Source organism: Homarus americanus, unplaced genomic scaffold (genome assembly GCF_018991925.1).
Source record: "Homarus americanus isolate GMGI-L3 unplaced genomic scaffold, GMGI_Hamer_2.0 scaffold39675, whole genome shotgun sequence".
Classification (NCBI taxonomy): domain Eukaryota; kingdom Metazoa; phylum Arthropoda; class Malacostraca; order Decapoda; family Nephropidae; genus Homarus; species Homarus americanus.
Window position 1 is genome coordinate 15,413,799 of NW_024736071.1, and position 18,547 is coordinate 15,432,345.

The 18,547-nt window shown below is 45.3% G+C and overlaps 1 protein-coding gene across 1 annotated transcript; it reads left to right on the forward strand.

Annotated features, from left to right (window-relative positions):
- The first annotated feature begins 5,000 nt into the window (after positions 1–5,000).
- On the forward strand, positions 5,001–18,128 carry LOC121871714 (toll-like receptor Tollo). Its single transcript, XM_042374127.1, has 2 exons — positions 5,001–5,144; positions 11,690–18,128. Exons 1-2 carry the CDS (start codon positions 5,001–5,003, stop codon positions 15,869–15,871), a joined length of 4,326 nt encoding a protein of 1,441 aa, XP_042230061.1. The 3' UTR covers positions 15,872–18,128.
- The last annotated feature ends 419 nt before the right edge of the window (positions 18,129–18,547 follow it).

Sequence of the window (18,547 nt, forward strand, 5' to 3'; positions counted from 1 at the left end):
TGCCTCACCCCTCCCCACCCCCTCACCCCTCCCCCCCCAGCCCCACCCCTCACCCCTGCCCCACCCCCCTCACCCTCCCCCCCTCACCCCCCCCTGCCCTCACCACCCCCACCCCCACCCCCTCCCCTCCTCACCCCCCTACCCCCACCTCTCCCCTCACCTCCCCCTCACCCTCCCTCCCCCCCCCCACCCTCCCCACCCCCACCCTCACCCCTCCCCACCTCACCCTCATCCTCCTCACCCCTACCCCTCTCCTTCAACCTCACCTCACCCCCTTCCCCCCCTTCAATCAACACAACGTCTCTCACACTGTAATATCTGTCTGTTTGTGCGTCTCTCTTCTTATTTACTCCTTCTATATATATATATTTATCTATATTTTTCCCTCTCTTTCTTTCTCTCCTCCTCCCTTTCTCACTCACTCCCCATTCACACACACACTCTCTCTCTCGCCATAAAAATATTCAAAATCTTATATATTATCCAATATTTCAGTGTGTGTGTGTGTGTGTGTGTGTGTGTGTGTGTGTGTGTGTGTGTGTGTGTGTGTGTGTGTGTGTGTGTATGTGTGTGTATGTGTGTGTGGGGTAATAATGGATGTATGTATTTATAATCCTGAGTTGATGTTTGGGGGAGAGAGAGAAGAGAGAGAGAGAGAGAGAGATCACAGGTAACAGGTAAGATAGCATAAATTAGGTTGACACGGAGGAATTCTTGTCATTTACTGTTATATTGTCGCAGTAAACACACACACACACACACACACACACACACACACACACACACACACACACACCTGTTTTATTAAAGTTGACGTGTAAGTATGATTGAACGGGGTGAGAAAAACGTAAGAATACTCTACCCAGATATCCATTCAATACATCTTGTTTATAGTTTTGCCAGATAAAAGAAATTTTATTTTGATTTGACTTGAATAAAAAACAGATAAAAGAAATAATGAAAGAAAGAGAGAGAAAGAGAGAATGATTCCGTTTGCGTATTTTTTTTTTGATGAGTCGTGAAAATGGATGATGGTTGAGAAATTCCAAATATTTGAAAGCAGATTTTAATGAGGGATGAGAAATGATGGCGGTGTGTGTGTGTGTGTGTGTGGATGGGAAAATCTCTGTCATGATTGTTAACAGAAAATTGAGGACAGACAGACAGACAGACAGACAGACAGACAAGACGATTAAATGCTTTTATTAAGTATTGCAATCTATGACGTACGAATTATTAGACAGTAATCGAATCTAAATTATATATTCAGGATATCAAGAAGAGCTGAAATGAACTAAATTGATCCACACACAGAATTAAACTCCCCAGGTTCCTCCCCATCTCTCTCCTTCCTCTCCCCAATCACCAAAACTCCTAGGTCCCTCTCTCTCTCTCTCTCTCTCTCTCTCTCCAGCTCCATAACCACTAGAAACACCCCCCACCCCCCACACACCCCACACCCCGCCACACCCCCCACACCCCGCACACCCCCACACCCCAACCCCCCACACCCCGCCACACACCCCACACCCCGCCACACCCCCCACCCACCCTCCACCTCAGCTCCCTGCGACTCCACACTTTCAATAGCCAGAATCTCATTACCGACCTTCAGAGACATTAAAAGCAATCATTGAGAGAGGATACCTGGGCCACACCTCCCCATCCACCCACTCCCACCCACCCCCACTCCCACCCACCCACCCCACCCCACCCACCCACCCCCCACCCCCCAGCGTTTATACCCTCACCTGTCGTCCACACCTCTCATTCATTCCTGCCACACCCACCACCTCTCACCACACCACTCATTTACACCTGAAAACACCCTCACTCATTCATTCCTCTCACCCACAGTTCTCAACACACCAACCAGCGTCTACACTCACCTGTCGCGCCTCACCTCTTAATCACTCCATCTCTCACTCGTTTCTCTAGCTCACACCTCCTCCACTCATTCACACCTCTCGCTCACACCTCTCATTCACTCGTTTCTCTCACCACACTTCAACAGTTCGTCATTCTCACCTTGTTGACCTCCCACCCCACCCCACCCCACCCCACCCCACCCCAGCCACCTGAAAACAGTCTTAAAGAACTCATTTTATCTCAATGTTGTCAAAAGGTTTTCTTACTTCCAAGTCAGTAAAAGTTGTATATAAATTCCGGTATTTCACTAACATTTATATATTTTTTTAACATTTATTGCTTTTTTTTAACATTTCTCAAACACCTGAAGAGCTTTAATTAACATTGTCAAGTGTTTTAACGTACAAATACTAAACAAAAAATGTTGAAATTGTTTTAAAACGTTTTCTTTAGTCCTCGTGACAACAAGTCCCCTGTGTGTGTGTGTGTGTGTGTGTGTGCCTGTGTGTCTATATGATTGTGTTTATGAATATGCGTATACGCGTATTGGTACCTATCTGTGTACGTGTGTGTATGTGTTTGTATGTGTTTATCTGTATGTGTGTGTCTGTGTGTGTACGTGTGGCAAACTGACATGATTTACGAGTCAGTAAGTCGTTTTCTATAAGTAAGAGTGACGTCAACAATTACAGGCGTTCGCGTAAGCTCTCCGGATGCAATAAAGAACGAGAAATCCAATCTGAATCCATTGAGTGGATTTTATGAGAGTCGCAGGTGATTACAGGGTACTCGTCACCTCTCATCAACGCCAGCTGCAGGGGGGAAAGGTCTGGCTACCGCTTACCAACTCTCTCTCTCTCTCTCATCTTTATCTATCCTTCTCACTACTTTCTTCTCTTCTTCCACTCACCATCACTTTCATCAATCCTACCATTTTCCTGTACTTTATCCCCTATTTCCCGTAACCGCTATTTACACCCCACCCCCTCCCTACCACCTCTTGTTTCCCTAACCGGTCGCTTTACGGGGAAATAACCGGATTTTCTGACCGGATTCGCCTACAGCGGACGTGACCGGGAAGGATTGAGGTAATCCCAGCCTGTGTAGAGGACCATTAGTTGTGTGTGTGTGTGTGTGTGTGTGTGTGTGTGTGTGTGTGTGTGTGTGTGTGTGTGTGTGTGTGTGTGTGTGTGTGTGTGTGTGTGTGTGTGTGTGCATAGGAGAAAATGCCAGAAGAAAGGTCTCCCGCCTCCCTCTCTCAATAAATCTTTCAGTAACATAGATAAATGTTTATAACCCGAACCTTGTCGAGGAAATGTTCATGTGAATAACGAAAGACCAGACCTTTTCCCTTATACACCACACCACACCATACCACACTACACTATACTACACTACACTACACTACACTACACTACCACTCCAATCACCACTACATTAATGACCCCTAAGACAGAGAGAGAGAGAGAGAGAGAGACCCTAAATTGTTATCATCATCATCGTCGTCAAAAAATAGGAAAAATAAAATTCCCCCACCACACAAAAGTTCCCCGGTATGGCAGACTTAATTACAAAATACAAGATTCCCTCACAGCCACACTTTTACCCCTAAGTCGTTGTCCTGTTATTTTCTTCATTATTATTCCTATTTCTTCTTTATTATTGGGATTTTTTTTTTCGTTTTTTTTTCTTTTCTGTTTTCGCTTTTATTGCCTTTGCGTTTTTGTTTTTCGTTTTTTTTATATTTTTTCTTTGTGATTTTTTTTGGGGGCTTTTATTAATTACTTTTGTTTGTTATTATTTCTTATTTTTATTCATTTTCCTTTTATTCATTATTTACATCTTTTGTTCGTCTTTTTTTTCTATTTTCCATCTATTCCTCAGTCTATTTTTTTATTTTGGTATTTTTGCTATTTTTTGGGTATTTTTAATTTTGTCCTTTTTTTTTTAATTTTACCTCATTATCCTTCCTAACAACCTTTCCTGACTTGACTGATGTATATATTGTTTATCATACAAGAGGGAGTTTTTTTTTCCTCAATATCTATTTCTTCGTTTTATTTTCCTCTTTCCTTTACTCCTCCTCCTCCTACATCCTATCATCCTACCTCTCTCTTCTTCCTCTTCGTTATATCTCTTTCTTCCTTATTTACGCAAAGTTTTAGTTTATAATTTCTATAATGGCGTATACTAACCTTTACGCCCTTAATGACCTTCGTTGTAGGAGCGTAGTAATAACATAACAACAACAACAACAACAACAATAACAACAATAACAGCAAGTTCCTCCCTCCCTCTTGCGCCTTCTCTCCCTACTTCCCTTTCACTTTCTTACTCCTTCTCTGTCTCTTTCTTTCTCTTCCTCCCTGCCCTTCTTCTACTCCCCCTCTCCTTCTCTCTTCTTCCTATTTCATCTCCTTTTCCCTCCTCCTCTTTTTTCCTCCTTCCATCTCTCCTCGCCTCCTCTCCTTCCTTCTCTCCCTCCCCTCCTTCCTTCCCTCCCTCATCTCCTCTCCCTCTTTCCTTCCCTCCCTCACCTCCACTCCCCTCCTTCCTTCCCTCCCTCCTAAGACACACAGACAGTCGAGTAATTAAAAGAACGATGGCAAAGACTGGACCATCTCAACCAGGGACGGCCTAATTACAAAACAGCCGTAATGACAGTAGTAATGACATTGATATTGACAGTGGTGGTGACAGTGGTGGTGACAGTGATATTGACAGTGGTGTTGACAGTGGTAATGAGATTGATGACAGTGGTAATGTCAGTGGTCAAAATCGTAGCGATGAAAATGCTAATTCTATTGACGACGAAAAATAACAATGATAATGACAGTGGTTATGGCAGTGATAATGACGATGATAATGACGATGATAATGACGATGATAATGATAATGACGATGATAATGACGATGATAATGACGATGATAATGACGATGATAATGACGATGATAATGACGATGATAATGACGATGATAATGACGGTGGAGCCTAAGTCACCAGGTCATCATATCACCAACACTTAAGTCCCTCTGCACTCTCCCCCTTCGTTAGTGACAGCTGCCCTGGACCTGATCCTTAAATGCCTGGGGTGGGCTGGGTGGGTTCAGTGAGTCCTGGGGTGGGCTAGATGGGTTCAGTGGGTTCTGGGGTGGGTCTGGTGGCTCCTCGGGTGGGCTGGGTGGGTTCAGTGGGTCTTGGGATGGGTATGGTCGCTCCTGGGGTGGGCTTGGTGGGTTCTGGGGTGGGCTTGGTGCGTTCTGGGGTGGGCTTGGTGGGTTCTGGGCTGACTTACACGGCTACCGAATATTGCACGACGCTCTGGATGAAAGAAAGTGACCTCGATACAACACATTATTATAAATATTCATGATGAGAGATTTTGGCAACACTGACGGTAAAAGATTGGTAACACTGACGGGGACAGATTGGTATCACTGACGGGGAAAAAGAACAAAGTTATCCCTTCCATTTTCTTTACTTTCCCTTCTCTCGTTTTCTTTCATCTATCAATTCTTTCTTTCTTTCTTCATTACGTTATTATTTTCCTCTCCCTTTCCCCACTACTTTACTTAATATCCTTCAATCTATTTCTTGACCGAGCTATTATGTCTTCCTCCTTCCTCGTCTTCCTTTTGCCATCTCCTTTCCATCTTCCCTTTCTCCTCTTCCTTCCCCTTCCTTCGTCTTCGCCTTCTCCTCTTCCTTCCCCTATCACTCTTCCCTTTCCTCCCTTCCTTCCTCTCGTCTTCCCTTTCCTCCCTTCCTTCCTTCCTCTTCTTCCCTTCCTTCCTCTTGTCCTTCTTCCCTTTCTCCTCTCCCCCACTACCCTCTATCCTACCTGGACCAGACAGTTAATCGCCGCGATATCCTCCGTCCATCCACCCAGGCCGTGACACACACATTTACACACACACACACACACACACACACACACACACACACACACACACACACACACACACACACACACACACACACACCTGTAATTTTCCCCCTGAGATCAGCCACCTCCATTATTCCTCTCTCTCTTTCTTCTCTTTCTTTCTTTTTCTCTCTCTCTATCTCTCCCTGTTTCTATCTTATGTTCTTCTCCTCCCCCTTACTTCCTTCATAATATATACTCTCTCTCTCTCTCTCTCTCTTCTTCCTTTACTTCCTCGTATCTTTATTATCCCCTTTTATCATCCACTTTGCTTCCTACTTCCCTTACTACCCCTACAACCCCTCATATCCCCCTCACCCCCCTCACCTCCCTCCTTACTCACCTGCATCTACCACCTCTCCTCAAATTACCCCTTGATTAAGCTTTCTCTCCCCCTCTCTCTTTTATCCATCTTCTACCTATTACCCTTGGTTACGAACCCCCTCATCCCCTCCTCACCTCCCCCACCCCTCCTCACCCCCACCCCCTCATCCCTCCTCACCCCACCCTCCTCACACCCCTGCACCCCCACTTTCCTCTCCTCTCTCAACCTTGTGTCTCCTACCTACGTCATGACCTCAGCTTATGTAGGAACTCAGAAAGCCATCCATCCATCCATCCATCCATCCATCCATCCATCCATCCACAAAATTATTCCTCTATCTCTCTCTCTTTCTCTTCCTATTTTTGTTTCTTCTCTTCTAATTATTTCCTGCGACCGAGTATTTGTTGTTGTTTTTTTTGTTTGTTCAGAAAATAAATGTAAATATTTTGTTGATATTTTTTTGTGTCTTGTTACAAAAGGGAATGAAATGATACCTCGTTAGTGTGTTTTCTTTCTTTCTTTCTTTCTTTCTTTCTTTCTTTCTTTCTTTCTTTCATTTTCTTTTTCGCCTCTATCCATCCTTCTTTCATATGGATTCGGTTTCTTTTATTTTCTTCTTCTTCTCCATTCCATCCTCTCCGTCAATCTCTTTCATTTTGTTTCTTTCATTTCTCTCTCTCTTTCCCTCTCTCTCTATCTCTCTGTGTCCCTCTTCCATATTCTTTCTTTTCCCTTTTCGTTTCCTTCCTTCTCTCTCTCTTTCATTTTTCTCTTCTCGTTGTCTTTCTTCTTTGTATTATTTTCTCATTTTCTTTACCTGTCTGTCTCTCTCTTTGTCTGTCTGTCTGTTTCTCTGTCTCTTTCTCTATATGTTCGTCGCTTCTTCTGCCTGTTTGCCCGTCTCTCTGTTTGCCTGTCTCTATATCCGTCTGTGTTTCGTCTGTCTGTCAGATTTTATATTCGTTTTTCTGTCTAACTCTCTCTCACTCACTCTGTCTCCTTGTCTCTGCCGGTCTGTCTGTTTCTGTCTGTCTGTCTGTCTGTCTGTCTGTCTGTCTGTCTGTCTGTCTCCCCCACACGTCACATAAAAAATAAATATTCCTCACTTCCCAACGTCCCAGGCTGGTTGACTCTCAAACTAACATCATCAATAAAACATTACTTTTTTTTAGCCCTGTTTATTCATCTTTTTTATATATATTTTTTTTTCCAGGTCAGTTCAGCACCCCTGAGACCTGACTGGCTTCTTTGTCTAAGTAAACTAACTTATTGAAACTGACTCACTGAACCTCTGATGATGTTGAACTGACTTAGTAAATTGACTTAATGTGTTGTTATTTATTTTTTCCATCCATCCATCTTTCTTCATTGTTCTCCCTGTCTGTCTCTCACTATCTCTCTATCTCTCGTCTTCCTTCTTACCCTATCATCTCCTTTACTCACTTCTCCCTCCTTCTTTCCCCCTCTCTCTCTCTCACTCTCTTCTCCTTCTGTTACCTCCTTCCTAACATAGACACTCTCTTCTTTCTTTCTTTCGTAATATAGATAGCAACATTTTTTTTCTTTTCCTCCTTCGGGTTAACATTCTTCTTCTTCTCTTTTATCTCAACATGGAAGGAGAAAATATATGCGTGATGTATAAATAGATAGAACGAGAGAGAGAGAGAGAGAGAGAGAGAGAGAGAGAGAGAGAGAGAGAGAGAGAGAGAGAGAGAGAGAGAGAGAGAGAGAGAGAGAGTACTTACGGTGTTGGTCTCCATCATATGAAATTGGCTTTAAATCTTTTGTGGTCGCGTAGATTTACTGTAATAGGTCCTGTCCACTTTCCCCCCACCTCTTAACCTTCAAGGGTCTCTCTCTCTCTCTCTCTCTCTCTCTCTCTCTCTCTCTCTCTCTCTCTCTCTCTCTCTCTTCCATCATCAGTGAGTCACCAGGGACACTCTACGTCCGGTGTCTCACTTCACTATTGATCTCTCCTTCACTATCAAGCTGCTGTCCGATATCTGTGGTGTGTTTCCAGGTGTGAGGGGAGAGAGAGAGAGAGAGAGAGAGAGAGAGAGAGAGAGAGAGAGAGAGAGAGATACAACTACAGACCGAAATAAACACATACAATCCATTTACAAACAATAAACAAACCATTAAAATCCTCTCGCCTAAACACAAACACCAAACAATAAAAAAAAGAAAGAAAAAACTAACAATAAAACACCAATGAAATACAAAAAAAACCACACACAAATTCTTGCCAAACATAAAAAAAACATCACGAAACTTTTACTATTATAATAACACACACACACACACACGCACAAACACACACACACACACACACACACACACACACACACACACACACACACAGGTTTTTATGTCAATACCATCAGGTTTTGGCGGGTTTTGAAGCTACAACATTTGGCGGTAAAAGTTTATCAATGAACAATTTAATGTCGGTTTTATGACACTTTTACATGCTAATTCCTGGCGACGTCGACCATGAAGCGTTCCTTTAAAACCTAATTACAATACAGCAGGCGAGGAGAATTGGCCCGAGTCTGGTAGTGTGGGGGTGTGTGGGGGTGTGGGCGACATGGTGTGTGTGTGTGGGGTGGGCGACATGGTGTGTGGGGTGTGGGGGTGTGGGCGACATGGTGTGTGTGTGGGGGTGTGGGCGACATGGTGTGTGTGGGGGTGTGGGCGACATGGTGTGTGTGTGTGGGAGTGGATGAGGAAGGTAGTGGGTGTAGAGGTGTTTGTGTAAGTGCATACATATATGTGTGTGTATGAGTGTATACATATATGTGTATATTACAAACCCCAGTGTACACCAACATACTGAAAGATCTTGTATAGAAGTTAATAAGCGGTGATGAGAGCTGAGATTGTCCCTTTCAGTGTGAGTAGTCAGACTCCATTGATACTAAGAGTCTTCAATGCAGGTGTAATAACTCGGTGTGAGAAGTTTGGACGGTGTTTAGCTGTGAGGCAAGACCAGCATTTTTATACGGTGTGTGTGTGTGTGTGTGTGTGTGTGTGTGTGTGTGTGTGTGTGTGTATTCGTTAGTTAGGACGTTTACTCTTCATCATCAACGACACCACCATTCGTCCTTTGAGCTGAGGTAGTTCGCCAGTACTTCGTAATGATCCAACTTGTTAAAATCTCCCACAAAACTTTTAATTGTGTGTTATATATCTCAGGTAAATTGACTCTATAAACCAGGGAGGAATAATGATCTACGGGGAAAGGAGATTATTATTATTATTATTATTATTATTATTATTATTATTGTTATTATTATTATTATTATTATTATTATTATTATTATTATTATTATTATTATTATTATTATTATTATTATTATTATTATTATTATTATTATTATTATTATTATTATTATTGTTATTGTTATTGTTATTGTTGTTGTTATTGTTATTGTTATTGTTACTGTTATTATTGTTATTATTATTGTCATTATTACCACTACTACTACTACTACTATTACCACCACCACCACCACCACCACCACCACCACCACCACCACCACCATCATAAAATATTACTTTCGTTTCTAATAATAAATACTGACGATATTCCCAGAAAGTCTCAACCTCGTTCCTGATATCCGGTAAACTTCAAGATTTTTGACGAGTAGAAGGGAGGGTGAGGGGGTGAGGGTGAGGGGTGAGGGTGAGAGGTGAGGAGAGGAACACCTGTCTTGGCTCACCTGAAAATTTGATCCCCCGGTCGATGTCAGAAAAGGAACGACATCTTTTTAATTTTTCTGTCTTTCTTTCTTTTTTTCTTTTTCTAACTCTCCACTTCTATCTTATAGTCTCTTATTTGTTTTATACTTTCCATAGTTCTTTCGGTCTCTGTGTCTTATAGTCTTTGTCATCTCTCTCTCTCTCTCTCTCTCTCTCTCTCTCGTCTAAGACACAGTTCCAATAATAATAAACATTTAACGAAGACATGAGAAGATTCCCGTGTCAGGTGGAGGCACTTATTAAACACACACACACACACACACACACACCCACACACACACACACACACACAGGTAAATAATATCAGTACTCTGTATGTATAAAAAAATCGGCCCAGTTAATTAACGGACACATTACAGGTATTATTAAAAAGCCTTAAGTATTGTAACAACTAAAACTAAATTACAGTTTGGTTAATGATTATGGATAAAGCTTTTGTAGTGTTAATTGATTCGTCGAATATTTGCTAGGTTACTCTAGTGGGGGTGCCCTTAACCTGAGCGAAATACCATTGACCTGAGCTAGATACCATTAACCTGAACGAGATACCATTGACCTGAACGAGATACCATTGACCTGAACGAGATACCATTGACCTGAGTGAAAATACCATTAACCTATGTTCATCAATATTAATTAAATATTACTTGAATCTCTCTCTCTCTCTCTCTCTCTCTCTCTCTCTCTCTCTCTCTCTCTCTCTGTCTCTCTCTCTCTCTCCTTACTCTACATCACTCAACCTCAAGGGAATAAAAGGCATCAAGTCTCACAAAAAAAACTATAGTAAATTCATTTCTACTCATGTTGACCAAATTTTTATAGACAACTTAATATTTACACAACATATACAGGGAAATATTTTAATTCCATTTTTATGTTACTGTTTATTATACGGACAATAATCATTTAGGGTTCTGGAATAAATACCAAAAAAATCTATATATGTCTCTCTGCTGTTGTGTTCCGCTTAGAGTAAAATAAAAGAGTTGTTGAACACGACCTATGTTATGATGAGGACTTGTACTGCTACCCACACTGTAATGTTTGTGACGAGTTGGATGATGTTTTATGGCGAGCTGTATTAGAGGTGACGTAGGGATGGCTCTCTCTGTCTCTCTCTCTCTCTCTCTCTCTCTCTCTCGGGGTGAATTAGTATCAATGCGATCTTGTGTACAAACGATATATGTACAGTCCCCCTTCATTTATGCGTTTACAGGGGCTCGTCCGACAGATTTTGTCCAGTGTGGCAGCCCTGTGTTTGTTTACATTCGACAAAAGGAAACTTGCAATAGTAAACATACTGTGGAATCAAAATAAAACATTATTAAAATAAATATCTCAATGTAATGATTTGTGGAATGTTTATATGACGAGCCCCTGTAAACGCACTAGTGAAGGGGACTGTACCTGTATTGTATGTGTAAAGAAGATAGACAATGTGACTCAGGAGGTCTTACCAACACTTGTACGTCTTTAGTTTGTTCAACTCGTCATCGCCACAAAGTCAGTTCAGTTCTCCTTCTGATTTTATTGATTTCCTTTGTGTGGTCAGCCGCCACCCACCGCCACCCGCCGCCACCCGCGCTGTGTCACTTGTCACTACCATAACTCTTGTGGCTTCTCTTATAGACACTTTTTATTCGTGTGTGTGTGTGTGTGTGTGTGTGTGTGTCAGACTAATATTCTTCAAGAGTACAAGTGTACATTTGTCAAGTATTATTAGTCTAATGTACTTCCTGTAATTCTTGCGTTTCAGAGTCTTGGCCGTATCCCCCCCCGCCCCGAGTGACTGTTTCTTGTGTTGCAGGGTGTGGAGGGCCTGGAGGAGCTCACCATCAGGAGATGTAAGCTGGACAGTCTGGTGCCCGGGTCGCTGGACGGCCTGAGTCGTCTACAGAGGCTGGAAGTGACGACCCACAACGGGGAGTGGGCTGCGTTGGCGATGGAGGTGGTGGAGGGGTCGTTGCCGCTGCCCCTGGAGCGAGTCTCCCTCGCCCACAACAACATCTGGACACTGCCACCCAGGGCCTTGTGTGGTCCCGCCGCCCTCCACCACCTCAACCTCTCCCATAACCGCCTTCAGGACGTGCTGGAGCTGGGGTTCTCAGACCAGGTGATGCTGGACGCCCAGGCTCTCAACATGTCTAATACGAGTTTCAGTGATCAGTTTTCAGGGTTTCTTAATGTCAACGAGGAAGTGACTGGAGATGACGGGTGCGGCCACGCCCTCCAGGAACTGATCCTGGACCACAATGATCTTGTGCGGCTTCCTCCACGCAGTTTCCGCGCCCTGGGCGGGCTCAGGGAGCTTTATATTCGTAATAATGATGTCCGACTCATAGCCAGTGAAGCCTTTAGAGGAATGGCAGCCTTACAAGTGCTCTATTTATCTAATAATCATATTATCGCGCTACAGAACGGGACTTTCTTTGAGAACGTAGCCTTAGAGAGGATTTACCTCAACAATAACTCACTCAGTGCACTCAATTCGGGTGTGCTCCAGGGCCTGCAAGGGCTACAGGTGGTGGACCTCTCACATAATAAACTCAACTTGGACACCAGCCACGAGGACCTATTCAAGGGTCTGCGTCGGCTGGTCATCCTTGACCTGTCTCACAACGCTCTCTCCACCATCACCCAACTCCTCCTCCGTGATCTGACCTCCCTACAGCGTCTCGACCTCTCTCACAACAGCATCGAGAGCCTCGAGGATGATAGCTTTACCTCCCTCTCGAACCTCTACGCCCTCGACCTCTCCCACAACCTGATCCTCAGCCTGAAAGAAGGTGGTTTGAGAGGACTGGTGGGGATGAGTCTCCTCCACTTGACCAACAATTCTCTCATAGAAATCCACCCTCACGCCCTTCACCACAGCTCCAACCTGAAGGAGGTGTTCCTTGGAAACAACCACTTGCAGGCGATTCCCACCGCTTTAGAAAACCTTTCCTTCTTAAAGGCTTTAGATGTGAGTAGGAACGACATCGTTAGCATCCAGCCATTCCTTTTTGGCGGCTTGGGCAACCTGGAGACTCTTAATGTGAGCTACAATAAGATGAATGGCATCTCTCAGGGATCATTTGCTGGACTTGTTTCTCTGGAGACTTTAGACATGAGGGATAATCAGTTAAGGGCAGTGAGTGAAGGATCCTTCGACGGGGTCCCCAGTGTGCGCCACCTCACGCTGGCCAGGAACGAGTTGACCGACATCAATGGTGTGTTCGCCGGCCTGGAGCACCTAGAGAGTCTAGACTTGTCTTACAACAACATCCGTATGTTTGACTACGCCTTCATCCCCAGGCAGCTTATTAAGCTGGATTTAAAGAATAACAAAATTGAACAGCTTGGTAACTTCTTCAAGGTTCAGAGCGTCTTGACGTTAGAAATTCTCGACGCCAGTTATAATGGCATCACGAGACTGACAGAAGTCTCACTCCCCAACACTATCAGGAAAGTTATTTTGCACAATAATAACATAAGTCGCGTTCTGCCAAACACATTCCGGGATAAATTAAATTTACAAGACATTGACTTCCGGTTGAACGCCATACAGAGACTTAACCCCAAGTCTATTAGTGTTCGAGGCACCATCGGTAACCACATCAACGCGCGGGTGTCCTTGGCTGGCAACCCGTTTGTGTGTGACTGTGAGATGGAATGGCTATACGGGTCGTCAGGGACTACCATTACTACCCCAGAAGCAACCGAGGTCATTTATCTTCAGCCTCGAGTCGAAGATCTTGCTCAGGTAACTTGTACTCTCACACATTCTCGAGGAGGAACGTCCATCTCGATTCGTATCTTGGACACGTCCCCGGAGAACTACCTCTGCCCTTATGCTACCCACTGCTTCGCCCTCTGCCACTGTTGTGACTTCATAGCCTGTGACTGTCAAATGAAGTGTCCTGACGCTTGTTCTTGCTTCCACGATGACACTTGGTCCATGAACCTGGTGGACTGTTCAGGGGGACAACTGGACCGCCTCCCAGACCGTGTACCGATGGATGCGACGGTGGTGCTCCTGGACGGCAACAACCTTCAGGTACTTCACGCCCACCACTTCATCGGTCGTCACAGCATCCAGCAACTCTTCCTCAATAGTTCCCAGATTCAGACACTTCAGAACCGTACCTTCCACGGCCTCACGTCCCTGCGCACACTACACCTGCAGGATAACATGATCGTACAGTTAAATGGTTTTGAGTTCTTTGGTCTTCATCGTCTCAAAGAACTTTACCTCCAAAATAACCGCCTCTCTTTTGTCAACAACGCCACCTTCCTGAGCCTGAAGAGCTTAGAGGTGTTGAGACTAGATAACAACTTTATCATAGACTTCCCTGTTTGGCTCCTGAGTAACAACCGCTATTTAACCAGCGTCTCTCTGGCCAACAACCCCTGGGACTGTGACTGTCAGTTTGTTGAGTCTCTGAGGGAGTGGGAGACCCTGCAGCCGTACCTCCTGCTGGACCCCGAGGAAGTCTTCTGCGTGCACAGTGAGTCGGGCGTGGTGGGTCCCAGTATAGTGTTGCCAGAGTTCTCCTGCACCAAGGGGCAAGAGAGAGTCACACAGTACCAGTTTGGTCAGAGGCAGTTACCCTTCCTGGCGGGGGGTCTGTGTGGGGGTGTGGCCCTCATCAGTGCGTTGGTGGTGGTGGCCATGCTGGTGGCCCGAAGGAGGGCTGCTGCCGCCAACAAGCTGGCCATGAGTAGCCCCCCGCTTTACTGCCAGGAGGAGGACGGGAAGGTTTTTGACGCTTACATCAGCTACAGTGCCAGTGATGCCAGCTACGTGCGTGACGTCATAGCGACTAAGCTGGAGAACAGCTGCCCCAGCTATAAACTCTGCCTTCACTCCAGGGACTTCAGCGAGAACAGTCGTCTCTCAGAGTTCATCACACAGTCGCTCAACTTCAGCAGAAGAACCATCGTCGTGCTCTCCAAGAACTACGTCGACAACGAGTGGAAAAATGCCATATTCAAGAAAGCTCACGTCGATGGGTTGAAGGAGAATGACATGAACATTATTGCCATATATTATGACAATGTTTCCTATTCCTCTTTTGATGCCGAGTTAAAGGCAGTGATAAGAAAATGTTCAAAGCTGCGGTGGGGCGACAAGAACTTCTGGAAGAAGTTAGCGGAAATGATGCCTCAGAGGCAGACCTACACTGGCCTGCCAGTGTACGTGTCCGACAACTCGTACAAGTCCTCGACGCTGCCGTCCCTGGTGCCCCCGTCGTCTCTACCACTCCCATCCTCCTCCTCCGTCCTCACATCCACCACTGGCCTCACCACGCCCTCGGAGATCGACCGTAGGGCTTCATACTTGCCGGAGGCCCCGGCGACGTATAAGGCGCCGCCACCACCTCGGCCGTGTTACTCCCCTCCTTCGTGTGATTACATCGTGATGCAGGGACGAGATTGTCAAGACCCACAGTGCACCTGCCGCCATCACTCACACGCCGCCTACACTTACGTCGACGGCGATAACTCGTCGCTTCATACATACACTTCCCTCGAGCCTTTCACCGGCTCCAGCCCTCACCACCCCCCCACCTACTTTTCCCGACCTCACTCTCCCAAGAGTAACAATTACAGCGTCATTGACGCCCCCATCAGGAGGACTGTCAAGGCCAGCAAACGGAAGAAGAAGCGACCAATGAGCCAGACATGTCCACCTACCACTAGTGAGGAGGTGGTGGACGAGCACGGTGACCCTCAGGACCCCGCCAGTACCCAGCCTTCCATCGGCACCTTCCGCCGCACCAAGAGTCTCCGGGTGACACACGGCGCCGCCGCCGGGGAGAGGCAGAGCGACTACTCCACTGATCACTCCAGTGACCGCTCCAGTGGCAGGTCCTATGACCACTCAGTCACCTCTGCTGGTGGAGGCGCAGGTGGAGGGCTGGAACCCACAAACAACACCCTGTACATGGGTCTGACAGACTCCCCGCCAGACCCCGGCCTCAACACCGAGGAGTGTTTCGTCTAGTCCATATGTGGAGTACAGTATATTGTTTGTTGCTGTGAAGTGAAGGCAGTGATAGATGTTCCCGGATAATGTATTGGTAGGATGTGATAGATCGTGGTAGTGTTGTAACCCATGTTTACTACCTGCGTCAGGAGGTCACCTGGACGTACGTGGCTCCTGTGTCGTGCAGGAGCCTCCCCTGGCGAGAGCCTCAACACCTTACAGGGAGTGAGACGTTAGAGGCTCGTCTCGCAGACATTATCACAGAGTACTAACCGTCCCGTTCATTGTAAGTCACCAGTGATTGCATAACATTGTATTTCATAATCTCAGATTTTTGTTTTATATATCTTGGGAGATGTGTTTCAGTATTACACGAGGAAGTGAGTGTCTCAGAAGCTGTCATAACTTTGTTGAAATACACACCCGGCGCGGGGTCTGCCACCGCCGCCGCCACACTCACTCACCAGCTGCCACCGGCGGCTAAACTAACTGCAACATTGTCCCAAGTTGCTCACTAACAACACGTATTCACTAGACATGTTGAAGCTACAGACGACACCAACAGGAAGAAAAAACCCGCAGCTCGTAGTTCAGTGTCACGGTACAGGGAGACGATGCCTATGTCAACACCCTCCCTTCCTCCCTCTCTCCCTGTCGTCCTTCTTCTCTTAGTGTGACTGTCTCTAGTCGTCTCAGTCAGTCAGTTCAGACAGTCACCTCAGCCGATCATCTCAGCTAGTCAACCTAACCATCACCTGTACCCACCTGTATTTTGATTACTAAATTGAACCCATTTGTATTCACCTGTATTATACTGTAATATACCTGGCCCTTCTGTAAGCCTGTGACCTGTACGTATCTTTATCAAACTATACCTCTCTCTCTCTCTCTCTCTCTCTCTCTCTCTCTCTCTCTCTCTCTCTCTCTCTCTCACGCTTTTTCCCCACTAGTTATTTATACAGGGAGGGTGTGAGGTGGTGGTGTATGAGGGAGAGAGTTATACATTCTTCACACTCTCCCTCTCTCTCCCTCACCTCCAACTGAATAATTTTACACTTGTTGATTCTTCAGACCAGGCACAAGGTCCATACGTCTGTCTGTCTGTCTGTCTGTGAATTTTTTTTTCTGTTTTTCCTTAGGGTAGAAATGTTATGTAATTTTGACCATTCCTGTATTTTGAGTACAAGATGTTATGTAGTTTTTGGCTTTTTTATGAGTACAGATGTTATGTAATTTTGTATTTTTGCTGTAATTATCCCGATAGATCTGTTATTAAATTATGCCTCTTCTCCTTTCCTCTTCTCTTCCTTTGCCTCTTCTCCTTTTTTATCTTTCTTCTTTCGACTTGGTGAGTGTATGTATGTATGTCCGGCACAACACGCACACGAGGTTAAAATATAAAGACAGACATAAACACGTGTACTGTGCGTATTAACATGTGGGATACTGACACACACACACACACACACACACACACACACACACACACACACAGATCACTGCCAATTAAGTTTTAAAAATCACTTTTAGTTTTGCCGGCAATTATATCCTTATTTAATGCAACATACATACATACATATATCCATACATACATACATACATACATACATACATACATACATACATACATACATAAAACAAAACAACACACACAACAAAACACACCCAAACAGAACACAACACACCCAAACACAACACAACACAACACAACACAACACAATACAACAACTAAAACAATATCTCGTCTCTAAGGTTTAATGAAATGGCACTCGGGATATACAGGCACTTCAGATTTGCCGGCACTTTCATCAGTCCCAGCTCCTGTGATGAGTCTATCCTAGCGTCAGGAGGCGGGGGAGTAGGGCCTCTAACACCTCCCTGCAGAAGGACGTCTTAGGAGCCGCCAGGATGACTTGGCTGGGTCTTTCATTCACACGGTTCCTTTTGCCCCCCGGTGTTGAGTCCGACTGTTTGAGGGTCATCTTGCCTCTCTCTCTCGCTCTCTCTGTCTCTCTCTCTCTCTCTCTCTCTCTCTCTCTCTCTCTCTCTCTCTCTCTCTCTCTCTCTCTCTCTCTCTCTCTCTCTCTCTCTGTCTTTGTTACTAACCCAAACATTTTCTTATTTATCAACATCCTCTTCCTCCTCCTCCTCCTCCCTCTCCTCCTCCTCCTCCTCCTCTTATTCCTCCTTCTAAAAATATCAATAAATAAAAAAATCCAAATGCAGATTCTCGCTTATGGTTAAAAATATTCAACTGATTCCTTTAGTATTCCTCCTCCTGCTTCTCCTCCTTCTTCCCCCTCCCCTCCTTCACTTCCTTCCTATTCTCTACTCCTTCTCCTCCTCCCCCCTCCCCTTCCTTTTTCTTTCCCTCTCCTCTCCTTTTCCTTTTTTTTTCTCCTCCTCCTCCTCCCTCTAACCCCTCGACCTCTCCTCCATCTAACCCCCCACCTCTCCTCCATCTAACCCCCACCTCTCCTCCATCTAACCCCCCACCTCTCCTCCCTCTACCCCCACTCCTCCATCAACCCCCCACCTCTCCTCCCTCTACCCCCACTCCTCCATCTAACCCCACCTCTCCTCCCTCTACCCCCCCACTCCTTCCCCCTCCCTAAAAAGATCACTGCAGAAGGTAGACACTGAACTTCCTGCCGCCGCCGTCGCTGAAGAAGGGGTAGAAAATTAATCTAGTCA